The sequence below is a fragment of the Suillus paluster genome (genome assembly GCF_016628075.1).
Source record: "Suillus paluster strain FC165 chromosome Unknown EDB91scaffold_71, whole genome shotgun sequence".
Classification (NCBI taxonomy): domain Eukaryota; kingdom Fungi; phylum Basidiomycota; class Agaricomycetes; order Boletales; family Suillaceae; genus Suillus; species Suillus paluster.
This window is the reverse complement of record NW_024537631.1, coordinates 1-13,490: the sequence shown is the minus strand read 5'-3', so window position 1 is coordinate 13,490 and position 13,490 is coordinate 1. Positions and strand designations below refer to the sequence as shown.

Sequence of the window (13,490 nt, the reverse complement as noted above, 5' to 3'; positions counted from 1 at the left end):
TCATCATCATGTTGTGTCCAATTCTTCAAGTTCATCCAATTCAGACTCTGAATATGACACCTCTTCAGCATTGTCGCATAAAACCTCACTCACTCCTCCAGTGGAGAAACCTTCTCACAGTACCGAGCCCCTTAAGGGCGGGAAACATAAATGTGGCAAGTCATTAGATACCAATGATGACTGTGACGACAACAAACCAAAGGTTTCAAAATGTCCACGATTGTAAGTTATCTTGTTATATAGCGTATATATGGACTTGATTGTGTGTTTTCAGGCAAAAAAAGGATGTCAGCAAGGACAAGTAAGTATATACAGCCCTTATGATCTGGATGTTGACAAGATTCACATTTTTTATGTATATAGGAAGGATATTACACCACAGGAGCAATGCATCCAGTTCACTCGATGGATCCCACACAGTATCAACATGTTTTGTATCCTCAAAGACATTTTTCGCATGGGGCCATGGGTTGAGATCACGCGCAACAGCAATTCAGATGATTTGGATGTGGGTGATGATCACATTGCTTGCAGTTCACTTGCCAATGTGTAAGTCTCATTTTTATTTGATGGATTATATGCTGTTGAAGACCACACTAGATCCAAAGACGCGCAAGACCAATTACTGCGTACCTACAAGATGATACTTGCAGGAGCCCCTTACCTTCACGAGCTCATCAAAGGAGGTGCCAAGAAATCAAGAGAACTTAGGGAGATTCTGGAGGATGTAAGTCTACACATATATACAGGTTTTCACTCAACCAAACCTCACTGCAGATGCAGTATATGATTGGTCAGGTCCGATCTGAAGATTCAACACACTTGAAGAAAAGCATTGCAGTGTTATGCCACATATGACTCTGTCAATAAGCCATTTGACCCCACCATCTACCCTGATAGCAAAGAGTCACTGTGCGAAGATGGGTCTCAATCACCCTGGTCTCGCACTTTTGCTGTGTCCTGTTAGACACCTCAAGGATTATCAGAATTTGCCATCAAGGTAAGCTCGTTGTTTTTATTTAAATTCACGAATAATACATCATCTTTGTAGGACTAAAGCCAAACTCAAATCTGGCGATATCAACATGGATGCTTGCGCATGGCCTTCGCTTCTGTACAAGGGTGAAGTGGCTGGTGAACACTTCGATCTGAACAACAGGCAGGATGGTCTTTTTGAAGGTTACCTTGTCGAAACACGTGATTTTGTTTTATTTTCAATTGAACATTGATGCCAATCACTAACTTTGCTTGCAGGTGATGAAACATATACTTACTGGACCTTCATCTGCACTCACCGGTGATAATTTTCACATCTCGAACACTTGTAATGCCTCGATCCATGGTATGATGTCTGTTGAAGCAGAACATATTGCCTATGCAGCTGTACAGGTGAGTTGAATCCCAACAAGCCAACTATGAGCTGACATCACACACAGGCACAATCATCCATATCTTCTCATGGTAAATGGTCCAAGAATGATGGACCCTTCTTGTATCGCAAATTTTTCTATTGCATTGTAGATGTCATTTGAAATCCTCCAGATGAAGCATGGGCTACAGCTGTTTTGCAACACTACAATCTGTACATACCAAGGTTGCCATCACACAGTCACTAATTTATTCTCTTTGTTTAGGAAATTGTTCAAAGATAAGGCAGGGTGTGCAGGTGCACTGCTGAGCACTATGTCTTCTGATTCCAGAGAAGCAGATGATGAAGATGATGATGTTGCAGTGATGCGAAAGCAATCTGTGCTTTGTTCTACTAATGCTACAGGTTCATCCCAGTCCATTGCACCCCCTCCAGCTCCACCTAACTTGCATCCATCGCTTCTTGCTGCACCTCAGACTCCCACTCAGTCCCCAACACCAGCCTCCAAGCCTCCCTCTCCAAGTCCGCCTCCCATCCCATGCCCAGTTCCATGCTCAGTTCCATGCTCAGTTCCATGCTCAGTGCCCATCCCACTCCAAGTTGTACCGTCTTCTGATTCACCACTTCGAAAGGGACAGAATGTAGTGACATTTGAAAGTCCACTAACCCAACACAGGTCCAACAGCAGAGCTCGAACCTCAGCTTCGAAGATCGCTACACAAAGGTCGTGATGAACACCACCATTAGTGCTAGAGCCCCTAAGGCGAAGGCTCCTGCATCGAAAGAAGCTGAGGTTCAAAAGCCCAGTGCCACAAGACGAGTCTGAGGAGGAGCATGAACCTGATGTTCGGAGGTCACCACACAAAAGTCACAAGGACACCGTCAATGCAACTACTGCGTCCAAGCCAAAGGCCACTGCACAGAAGAAGAAGAGGAAGGGTAAATAATGAATGTAATGGTCAGTTTCATGCTTGGCTCTAGTTTTTTTGATCTGACACATATCTTCAGCTGTATTCCACATTCTGACAATACCACTCTCATGCTCTCACTTGCTGTTTCACTCCCTTATGTCATGACACTGCCGCTTATGATTCAACTCACTCGTAATTCCAATCACCAATGCAACTGACGCCTAGACCACACTTATATGTAACAATACAACTGCTCATACCATGTAATACCTTACTGGAATGACAATGGGTTATCAGTTCTTATCATCGGATCAGGATAGATCAGTACTCCTAAGGTCGAAAAATCTGCCAAGTCTCAAATGTAGTTGGCATACTGAGCAGAAATCCTGCTTCTAATTCTGGTCTGATAGGCCTCTCCTTCGATCTGCTGCTTGCTGATGTATATGGTGCACCTTGTGTGACCTTTCATGTCTTGATCTGACCTTACCTGTGCATATCTGTTTTCAGGAATTTTGGTGATGGGGATGGGGACAAGAGTGCCGCCATCTGGACGATTGCATTGCGATGTTGATGCCTGGGGATCCATCACCCTCGAGCACACTTGAGGGTTACTTCAAAGTTGCACAGAATGGCAGACATGTTGGTAAACAGCAGGCATGGTGCTTCAAACTCCGCTGTACGATGCTGGCCTGACTTGCAAATTCGTTGACCATGCGCAGTGTTCTGCCGGTCAGTGTATGTTCATCAAAGTTAATGTACATTCAGCTGCAAACTTTCCCATGGATGCAAGTGAACTGAACCTGTGCAGTGCCAGATGTCCTGCTTGGATATTAGATAATCATGTCTGATTGGACGATGAAGCAGGAGTGAATGTTCAAAGTGCAGTACACGGTGCGTCAACGATCGCAGAATGGATAGTACTCGACTACTACTACTAAGGTAGCACTAATTTTCTGAATCTACTCATCAAGAACATTGTCAGCTTCTTGAGGAAAGTCTGGATTGTCAATTCCCTCTGCATCTAAGTCAAGAAGCTCATACAACTCAAGCTCAGCATCTAAACCTCAAATGGCAACTTTATAAAAAGATCCCAGCCATTCCTCTGCATGAGAATAGTCAAGTAAGTCATTGATAGCAATGCGGGAGAATGAACCACCGACAGCACCGATGGGGACTGAGTGCATTGATTCTGTGGTGGAAATCTCCTCCTCCTCCTGAACAGCTCGGATAAGGTCTGCAGCAACATTGCTTATCCCTCACCTCTCAAAAGCAAGGCTGCATGGCTCCCATTTGCTGCTTTCTCCTGATAGATCATCACCAACTGCATGAACTACTTGAGCAGGCTCTGCTTTGTCAGTGTCCTCGGTGTCACAGTACCGGTGCTGAAGCCGCTTCTTGACCACGTCATTGCGTACATGCTCCTCATGAACATACATCTTGAGTTCTGCCAGAAGGGTGAGCAGTCTCAGTTGAGAGCCAATTGCACCATTTCATGAGAATTGCGCCAAACATGCTAAATAGGTGTTCGCAAGAGGCAGAATTCGGGCAAATTGAGAGAAGACGTTGAGCGATAGTATGAAGTAGGTCGACGTGCTGAACCAGGATGTGACAGTCCTGTCCATATATTGATTGGATTGACCGAAACACCCTGAGGACTGTTAGCAATGTCTTCTGAACTTGAAAGTATCAGTTTGATGAAGCATACCTCCTTTTCTGCGCGATATAACAGTGAAAGCTTGTAGTTGTCCATGTATGCGAAGTCATGGGAGCTATTCAAATAGTCGTCCAAGTCCGTATAAAGATCGAGTGGTATATCATTAGTGTTGTAAAAACGGCGCCAAAGACATGCAAAAAGTGTCGCAAGCCCCGCACATGTTGTGAGGGGTACATTCCGGAATGGAGAAACCTTATAGAAAGGATTCACAATGATGGCAGCAATAAAGACTTCCTGGTCGCACTGTTCCCAGCGGCACTCAATGCTTGCAAGAACAGCTGTATGAGCTGCCAGATCAGTGCTGTTGTCGATCTTGGAGTAGCTGAAAGTGCAGAAAACCAAATGATATTGCAACATTTTCAGGGTCTTGCCTGGGCTGCTTGATGAACATTCATCATGAGGGAAATTGGCTCCAGCAATGTTTTCCATCTACAGAGAGCATTGGTTCCGATTTTTACATTTATTTTTGAACCGTACCGTGCCAATGCATGCCAAAATGTTGCGTTTTTGATTGTTGCAATGGCTGTTTGAGTCTTTCTGCGTGAGCATGCATCTCCACCTGATATCAAATGAGCTTCATGCTTCGTTACGAGCAATTTGATGGCAGGACAAAGCTCAAGGAGGCGGCGATAGGCAAGATAATGAGACATCCAACACGTCAGCACTGCCCTGAGAACTGCGAGCATCTTTCCGATTGTCGCCATCTGTATTTCGCAGAGGATGGCGAGCACACGTGTCTTGCTGCATAGCCACATAATTAGTTCTTGCACCATGTCTTCATAGATCCCATAGTCGTCTTTGACCTTGAAAAGGTCACCAACGATGAGATTCCACTGTTGTTGTGTCATTCATAATCAGCAAGTGTGACGAATCACGAAAATCACCATACCTGATGAGCCAAGCAATTAGGAACAACAATGTGGATTAGGAACAACAATGTGGGGTAGCTGCTCTTGAAGCAGACACTGAGCTTTTTGTGATTCACCGGATGCGTCCATGGTGCAAGCGATAACACTTGCCCCCCACTCAGACTCAATCCTGCTGATTGCATCTAACATTTGCTTGAGAAGTTCTTTGGCAGTGTGAGGGTCCATCGAAGCATTGTGAACTTTAATTGTGTGCAGCTAAATAGACAATTAGTAAAATGATTGATGGTCTCCACAGTTATATTTACCTTTCGGTGAGCAGTCATCATAAACCCCAGGAGGTGATGGTGATTTTCACCAGTCCAACCGTCACATTGCAATGTTGCATCAGCACCTTGACATTCTTCTTTAGCGGTACCTTTGAGTATATTGAGGGCATGGGGTAGGACACGCTGCGTCAAGACTTTTGCAGAGGGAATTTTCGCTCTTGGGAGAAAACAGTCACATAATACTTTCCATTTGTGGTTCTCAACCCACCGCAGCGGCAAACCAGCGCTTGCGGTGAGTCTTGCAAGCCTGATTTCCCAATCAGCTTGATCTGAAGTCGCCCAAGCTTGGTCACCAAAGCCGTTAAGTTGGTTGCCCAGTGCTATGGGGGAGAGAGGTGGAAGTGAGCCAGAAGCAGAGTGATATTGACTGGATTGGATTAGATGTTGGTGCTTTGGATGGGATGGTAATGAGACTTCCAAGAGGGCAGGACTTGGACTGACTGACAGAGAGTCGCGGTAAAGGCTACTGGAAGAACTCAAGGCTGTGTCAGCCTCAGGAATTAGCAATGCGGGAAAACTCAGACGTGCAGACTGCATAGTCGATGACGTATTGAGATTTGGTGTGCATGGTGGGCTGGCAGTGAGAATGATTGGAGGTATAGCACTGAGATGTGCTGGAGTTAGGACCCGAGCACCTTTTCGTGGTGAATATGATTGGTGGTATTCAAGCCGTGCTTGCGAACGGATATCCTCAGAGTGCAATGTGCAATCATGCAAGTGACATAATAGTGTCGTCGGCCGACTGATTAACCAGGTGTGTTGGGGATCATTCTGGCCACTGGCCCAAACTAGTACTCCAAGTTAGTAAAAGAAAGCTATAAAATAGGCTTGCGTATGAGTGCCTGCGATCGCCACTTCATCCCTCGGTGCATCTCACTGGCCTGCGTGAACCTGCTGCTCGTCTATTGCCTGCTCATGTGCAACACGTTGCTCATAGAGCCTTGCACACACCACCTTTGCCTTTCTGCTGACCATCTAAGCTGGGTCTTTGACAGCATAACCTGGGTGCTCCACGAAATGATCCCACCACCATCCTCGGTTTGACTTTGATCTCTTGCTGATCTTCGCCATCGAGTTAGCGTGTCGAAAGTGGGGAGTCCATCTTCGAGTTATAAGCCTTGAAGCGTGCCCTTGAACCGAACACACGAAAACCATGCGTTTATGTGAGTAATGATATGTGAAGCCGCACAAGGATAATGTCTAATCAAAGATTCTAGCATTGACCAGATATAGTATAGTTCATTATAGTAGGACCAGGAAACTCCTCAAAATCGTGTTCAGATGAACATCGATAAACTTCGCCAGCTTTCCCACGAAATCCGGTCAGTGACCGGCAGAACACTGACCATGCGGCTGTGTTTAGCAGGCTTAAGCGAGTTTGTTGAAGTTTTAGCCGACGTTCAAAATCTAACCTGAGTCCCACTAATGTGTGGAGCAGAATGTGGCAGAATTCAAGGTGTGTAAACCTCACGGCGGGGTTAACAACTGATTTCTGACAATTTCTGCCTATGCGCGTCCCTTGCCACAAGTACTGGCAGATTCCAGAACATAGTTCTTCCAGGTTTTGCCAGTTCTGCCGGCGGAACTTCTTCCAAACAGTCCTGTCCACAACACCATCATGATCCGTCCAACTTGGACATCCCCTTCAACAGATTTGGCAGTTTGTTTCAAGTGGTGAATGTAGTAACTGACAGATCTAACAGGTAAATTTCAACTAGTTATCGTCACCACCTCACCACCGGTTTAGCAGGTGAATCGGACAATTCCCCAGCTCGACTAGTGATTCTAACCTCCTTCCAGTTATATAGACGAGAGTACAAGAGTCAAGAGAGCATCATTACTCCTGTTGGTTGTGTATGAACCCTATCTTACTATTTTTACGGGTGATCACTGATCACTGCTATTACAGAGTCTTGGTCATCGCTGCTTCTACAGGCCTACTAGCCACAGAACTTCCGCACACATCGAGCGACGTCGTTTCTAACCAATTCCTTCTATTTGTCTTCATCTCATCCTTCTTCGTACCATATACAGTCCGCTACTTGCCAACCCGCTTCATAAGATCTACCGAACTTGGGGCCTGAGTTATTCCACGAGGACGCCACCTTTCTTTGCAGACAAACAGAACCACCCTACATAACGAGCGGTGTTCTTTTCTAGCTTGAATCGATCAGCAGTTGCGGAACAGGTACCAGTATGCTTATATCACATACCCAGCGAAAATAAATATTCCCCGTACTCGCATTCAGTGGCGAACTGAGTTGCTCTCGGTGTGTATCCTGCTTCCATGCTATTGACCAACTTCTTACCTCTGTTCGAGCCCTTTTTGATTGTACTAAATCTGGCTCAATCTTTGACAGCACGAATTCACAAGACCATACCATTCGTGTTGTTGACCACCAAATAATGTGAAATTCCTCTCCTAACCCGAGCATGCCTTTACCATTTGAATTGCAAGACATTTCATAGTTCTGTATATCAGGAACTCAGTTTTTCCGACCAACTTCACCCCTTAGAAATTGATTCGAAATTGCAACCGGCAATAATGATGTGGCGGTCCTTCTTCGCACATGCTCATCTTATGCGTGTTCCTGCTACCAGTTTCTCAAAGATATTGATTCAGACAATCCACATCGTTTCAAGCTCCGTTGCTATTCTAGTATAAGCACTCGTCCTCGAGGAGTCATTCCTAAGGCATTAACATCACTCACCTGTTTCTGAGCTTCCCTGACCACTATGCACACCTCATTCTTCACCAGACTCGCTGCGCTTGCTGCACTTGCCTCTGTTGTTGTTGGTCAGTAATCCTCTTCCTCGATGCTCTATTATGCTCATGTTTATTACTGGGTAACGTCTAGCACTCCCTTCTGATTGTACCCGCAAGATAACAATTAAAGCTGGAGAGACATGTGCCACAATCTCCGCTACACACGAAGTCTCGACGTATGTGCAATCATTACTATCCCTAACATTCATTTGACATTGAACGTATGCACAGATACCAGCTGATGAAAGTGAACACCGGCATCATTAACACCGCTTGTGATCTGCATGTCGGAGAAGTAAGATATGTTTACGTTTGAAGGACACTTGGACTCATTGGTCATAGGAATTATGCCTTGGAATTAAAGACAAAGACTGCGTTGACATCCACGTCGTGAAGACCCACGAGGATTGCACCGAAATTGCCAAAGAAGCTGGTATCCCGCTGTCCACATTGTATGCGAACAACCCAAACGTAAAGAAGGGCTGCAGTAATCTATATGCCAACGAGGTACGTATAGCATGTGGTTTATGGATGTCATTGCTGATGATGAAAATTTAGGTTCTCTGCACTTCGAAGCAAATTTACTCCTACTAGGTGGTGTGTACCAAGAGTTCGTGTTTTAATTGCAGTACGCGCAATTCTACACGGAATCCTCAAGTATGTTGCATATGTCCTCCCCGACATATCGCACATGAATTAGTTCTCGTGCCATGACCGAATTTGTAGTAGTATTCAACACTTGTTTTGCAATGCAATCCTTGTTCCAACAGTCAAATCACCACGGAAAATTCTACAATGCACCATAATGATTCTACCCTCAGGATGTACTGGACTTCTGTGTCGCGTGCATATCCTGAGGCATGAGGACTGTATGTCACAACATTCCTCTAATTTTGACATTGTCGCGTAGGGCACGTGTGTCTGGACTACCAGCCACTATCTTGATACCTCCGACTCCTCTCATATTTCCATCTTTACTGGGCGTGTGATTCTTTCCGAATCTTGTGTGGCTTATTGGCACATATACATGGCCTTTGCGACTCTCTTGATTCTACCCTAATCACTTGACTTACCCTGTGGGACATTGTCGAAGTGCTTATCAATATAATATCGGAGCGCGCAGTCATCGTGGTAAACGCTCAGAAGCATTACATTGGCTTCGCCCAGACTGAAATGGTATGGTTTAATCCTGTTTGCTTCCGGGTGATGTATGCCGCAGCCATTTTACAAACCCTCTCCGGCTGCATCAGCACCTTACAGCACTGTCCCATCTTACAATGACCACACCTTCTCGAGTTCGATCAGCATGGCTGTACATCCAGTTTTCTAGCAACATCATCGTATCTGATATGGTCTTGACTTCGGCAGTACATGCGCGCCCTATTAGGCAGGACGTAGCGGTAAGCAATGAAGTAACGACTGCAGCTGCGGTAGAAATTAGACCCATGTGAGAGGCCCCAGAAAGGCAAGCCGTCGAGCAAGGCTGATATCAGAACGTGGATGCAGCCTTTCAAACCATGGAGGTCTGAGAGTGAACTGCCTCGTGCCTTTGGCGTCTAACGAGGTATGTGAATGTTATGAAGCAGCACAAAACCGAGCAGCACACACTCACCTCTGTACCTTACAGCAAATTGTAGATATAATCAAATTTGACGGTCGATCATGTAGAGCCGCAAAGTACGAAGCTCTAGGCTGAACGAGTTCGAAGGGGAAGAGAGATGATAGTAGACAGAGTCGAGTAGTGCGAGAATCGTAGAGTCAAAGCGTTGATGCGAAACTTGGGTCGGACAGAACGTTGGATCAGAACTGAGGGTCAATTCGATAGGTTAAAAGTAAGCGTACATGCGCACCTAAATACAAGTTTGAGTGGCTCGAGTGGCTCGCGTCATCGTACGAGTGGTTTGCGAGACGATGAAAGAAAAGCTAAAGGATAAAGGGAAGAGACGTCATGCAACGAGGCGTGATGATAGTGAAAGCGTGAAAGAAAATGTGAAACGTTATGAGTATCGTAAGGGAATGTATCCGATGTCATACCGGATGCGAGAAGTGAAAGCTTCCCGCACCACGTGTATGCGATGCGGACTCTTTGCTCTGCGAGGAGATCGATGGGCTGGGCGTAGAGGAATGGGGACCCTTACAATCAAATCAAAAATACGCCATAGCAGAGGTAGTTGTGCTCTTCTTGGATGGACGTCGAGAAGTTTGAAGGGGATCAGGATTCAGCCAGCCTCATGGCTATGCATTTAGTGATACAGCTGAGCGTTGTGAAGAACATCAAGCACACACACTTCTGTACTTGAGCGAGACACGCAGTCTCTACAAGCACACCTCAACGGCGCGCAATTGAACTTTATGATCAAGATCAGGATGACGGAAAAGGCAGAGCAGCCCGCCATTCCAAGCACCCCTCCTGTTCGGGTTTTTGAAGTTCATGAAGATGCCATATTTGCAGTCGCAGTCTTCCCTGGTAAGTAACCGGGGTATGGTGATGGTCTTACGAATGTTTGTTGACACCTGTTAGGATTGGAAGCTGTTGATCAACACAGCCAAACACCTTCTTACGGAACACTGTGATCACTTCTATTACAGTCTCGGCCATGGCTGCTACCATAGCCTGCCCACACACACCGAACGACATTGGTTCTAAGTAATGCTTTCTATGTGTCTCCATATCATCGTTCCCTGTACCAGATACAGTCCGGACTCCGCTACTTGCAAATCCGCGTCATAAGATCACACTTACTTGGGCTTCAGTTGTCCCACGAGGACCTAGAAGTAACCCATCTTTGCAGACAAACAGGGAACTTGAACCACCCTACATAACGAGCGTTGTTCTTTTCTAGCTGGAATCGGTCGGCAGTTTCAGAACGGGTGCCAGCACGCTTATATCATATACTTACCCGGCGAACATAAATATCCCGCGTGCTCTCATTCAGTGGCGAACTGAGTTGCTCTCGGTGCGTCCCCAGCTTCCGTACTATTGGCCGACTTCTTATCTCTGTTCTAGGTCCTTTTTATTGTACCAGATCTGGCTCAATCTTTGACAGCATGAATGCACGAGACTATACTATTCGTGCTGTTGACCACCAAAAAATGTCAAATTCCTCTCCTAATCCGAGCATGCCTTGACCATTTGAATTACGAGGTATTTTATTCCTCGCGTCCGAAGAAACGGTCTTCGAAGTCAGCATCGTGGAGTGCGTTGCAAACTCCGTGAGCATCCTTCATACAGTCCTTGTGTAACGCGATCATTCCGCTCGCATAAATTGTTGAAGCAAGAGAAGGAAATGTTTGAGGCAACCAGGCAAGTTGGACGTCGATTCATAGTTTCATATATCCGGAACTCAGTTCTTCCGACTAACTTCATCTTTTAGAAATCTATTCGAAATTGCAACCGGCGGTAATGAGGTGGTGGTCCTTCTTCGCACATACTCATCGTGTGCGTCTCCCTGCTCCCGTTTCTCAAAGATATTGATTCAGACAATCCACATCGTTTCAAGCTCCGTTTCTATTCTAGTACAAGTACTCGTCCTCGAAGAGTCATTCCTAAGGCATTAGCGTCATTCACCTGTTTCTGAGCTTCCCTGACCAGCATGCACACCTCATTCTTCACCAGACTCGCTGCGCTTTCTGCCATTGCCTCACTTGCTGTTGGTCAGCAATGGTCTTCTTCGACGCTCCATTATGCTTATGTTTATTACTGGGTAACGTCTAGCACTCCCCTCTGGTTGTGACCGCAAGGTAACGATTAAAGCTGGAGATACATGTGCCACAATCTCCGCTGCACACAAAGTCTCAACGTATGTGCCATCGTTATCCCTGACATTCATTCAACATTGCACGTATGCCACAGATACCAGCTGATGAAAGTTAACACCGGCGTCATTAACACCGCTTGTGATCTGCATGTCGGAGAAGTAAGAGATGTTTACGTCTGAAGGACGCTTGGACTCATTTGTCATAGGAAATATGCCTTGCAATTAAAGGCCAAGACTGCACTGCCGTCCACGTCGTGAAGTATGGCGACGTATGCAACGCGATCGTCAACGAGGCTGGTATCTCGCTCAGCACATTGTATGCGAACAACCCAAACATAAACGAGGGCTGCACTAACCTATATCCCGACGAGGTATATATAACATGTGGTTTATGGATGCCATTGCTGATGACGAAATTTTAGGTTCTCTGCACTTCGAGCCACATTTACTACTAGATCGTGTGTCCCAAGAATTCGTATTTTAATTGCAGTACACGCAATTCTACACGGAATCCTCAAGTATGTTGCATATAGCCTAAATATCACACATGACCGTTTTTTTTTTCAAAATCCAAGTAGTTCTCGTGCCAGACTGTGTTTGTAGTAGTGTTCGACACTAGTTTTGCAATACAACCCTCCAGAGACAGTCAAATCGCCACGGAAAATTCTGCAATGCATCATAATTATTCTGCCCTCAGGATGTACTGGATTTCTGGGTCAAGTGCATACCCCGAGGCATGAGAACTGTGTGTCATAACACTCCTCTAATTTAACATTGTCGCGTAGGGCACGTGGGTTTGGACTACCGGCCGTGATCTTGATACTAGCCCACACCCGTTGTGCCTTCGGCACATGTCTACATATTATTTATTTGTATTAAATCTTACATTTACAAAATACTATATACTTTTATTTTAGTTCTGAGGACAGAGACACGGGAGAATTTTTTGGGAAGGGCAAGAGTCAACAGCAAGACACAAACAGTGAGACTGAAGTTTACCTGGGACACTGGCTTGCAATCCCGTGGCCTCGTTGACTCTTGCCCTTCCCAAAAATTCTCCCGTGTCTCTGTCCTATTTTCTGCTTTCCTATCTCCCATTCTCCCATTCTCCTGTTCTCCTGTTCTCCTGTTCTCCCATCCTCCTGTCCTCCTCCTCCCATCTCCCCATTCACCCCATTTCTCCATTCTCCACCTTCCCATTCCCATGTTTACCCATTGCCCATTTTTCCTATCTTTATATTTTCGCATTTTTCGCATTTTTCACATTTTTCTATTTGCTTGGTGTTCCTCCCCTTGTTGTGGCTCAATTTTGACATATAACCAATTTTGGACAGTGAGGTCGTATAGTAAGGGAGAACGGTTTTTGGAAATTCAAACTCCGATTGACAGAACCACGTGAAATTTCTAAATCAAGGTTTAAGCGAGCTAAGCGTTCCCATGTGGCCTTAGCGAAATACGCGTCTCCCACACACAGCCACAAAACCAGTCTCCCTTTCTTCTTAGATTTTTGACTCCTCAGATTTCCATCTTTACTGGGTGTGATTTTTTCAGAATCTCATGGCCTCGTATGGCTTATTGGCACGTGCACGTGGCCTTTGTGACTCTCTTGACTCTGCCCTAATCACTTGACCTCTCTTATGGGACATGGTCATAACGCCTTTCAATATAATATTGGAGTGCTGTAATCACTCAGAATTATTACATTGGCTTTGCCCAGACTGAAATGGTATTCATTAATCCTTGCATCAGGTTTATTTCCAGGTAATGCACGCTGCA

The 13,490-nt window shown here is 45.5% G+C and overlaps 7 protein-coding genes across 7 annotated transcripts; 4 read left to right on the top strand and 3 right to left on the bottom strand.

Annotated features, from left to right (window-relative positions):
* Nucleotides 1-854: 854 nt before the first annotated feature.
* On the top strand, nt 855-1,398 carry EDB91DRAFT_1059505 (uncharacterized protein; the record flags this gene model as incomplete). The annotated part of the gene is made up of 3 exons (XM_041314255.1): nt 855-1,000; nt 1,052-1,187; nt 1,255-1,398. The coding sequence occupies 3 exons, from the start codon at nt 855-857 to the stop codon at nt 1,396-1,398; spliced, it is 426 nt and encodes a 141-aa protein (XP_041172977.1).
* A 2,352-nt stretch (nt 1,399-3,750) lies between these two features.
* On the bottom strand, nt 3,751-4,282 carry EDB91DRAFT_1002670 (uncharacterized protein; the record flags this gene model as incomplete). Its single annotated transcript, XM_041312257.1, has 2 exons — nt 3,751-3,951; nt 3,986-4,282. Coding segments are annotated over 2 exons (498 nt in total), but the record flags the coding sequence as incomplete, so codon positions are not given.
* A 71-nt stretch (nt 4,283-4,353) lies between these two features.
* On the bottom strand, nt 4,354-4,842 carry EDB91DRAFT_1059506 (uncharacterized protein; the record flags this gene model as incomplete). The annotated part of the gene is made up of 1 exon (XM_041314256.1): nt 4,354-4,842. The coding sequence occupies one exon, from the start codon at nt 4,840-4,842 to the stop codon at nt 4,354-4,356; it is 489 nt and encodes a 162-aa protein (XP_041172975.1).
* Nucleotides 4,843-4,917: 75 nt separating this feature from the next.
* EDB91DRAFT_1004304 (uncharacterized protein) lies at nt 4,918-5,471 on the bottom strand (the record flags this gene model as incomplete). Its single annotated transcript, XM_041312285.1, has 2 exons — nt 4,918-5,118; nt 5,169-5,471. Coding segments are annotated over 2 exons (504 nt in total), but the record flags the coding sequence as incomplete, so codon positions are not given.
* Nucleotides 5,472-6,478: 1,007 nt separating this feature from the next.
* EDB91DRAFT_1157124 (uncharacterized protein) lies at nt 6,479-7,454 on the top strand. The gene is made up of 4 exons (XM_041319660.1): nt 6,479-6,645; nt 6,719-6,892; nt 6,987-7,043; nt 7,099-7,454. The coding sequence occupies exons 1-4, from the start codon at nt 6,629-6,631 to the stop codon at nt 7,271-7,273; spliced, it is 423 nt and encodes a 140-aa protein (XP_041172973.1). The 5' UTR covers nt 6,479-6,628; the 3' UTR covers nt 7,274-7,454.
* A 217-nt stretch (nt 7,455-7,671) lies between these two features.
* On the top strand, nt 7,672-8,725 carry EDB91DRAFT_1157120 (uncharacterized protein). Its single transcript, XM_041319659.1, has 5 exons — nt 7,672-7,986; nt 8,048-8,132; nt 8,188-8,251; nt 8,299-8,463; nt 8,515-8,725. Exons 1-5 carry the CDS (start codon nt 7,926-7,928, stop codon nt 8,548-8,550), a joined length of 411 nt encoding a protein of 136 aa, XP_041172972.1. The 5' UTR covers nt 7,672-7,925; the 3' UTR covers nt 8,551-8,725.
* A 2,824-nt stretch (nt 8,726-11,549) lies between these two features.
* On the top strand, nt 11,550-12,356 carry EDB91DRAFT_1349640 (uncharacterized protein; the record flags this gene model as incomplete). Its single annotated transcript, XM_041326029.1, has 5 exons — nt 11,550-11,610; nt 11,672-11,756; nt 11,810-11,873; nt 11,921-12,085; nt 12,137-12,356. 5 exons carry the CDS (start codon nt 11,550-11,552, stop codon nt 12,167-12,169), a joined length of 408 nt encoding a protein of 135 aa, XP_041172971.1. The 3' UTR covers nt 12,170-12,356.
* Between the last annotated feature and the right edge of the window lie 1,134 nt (nt 12,357-13,490).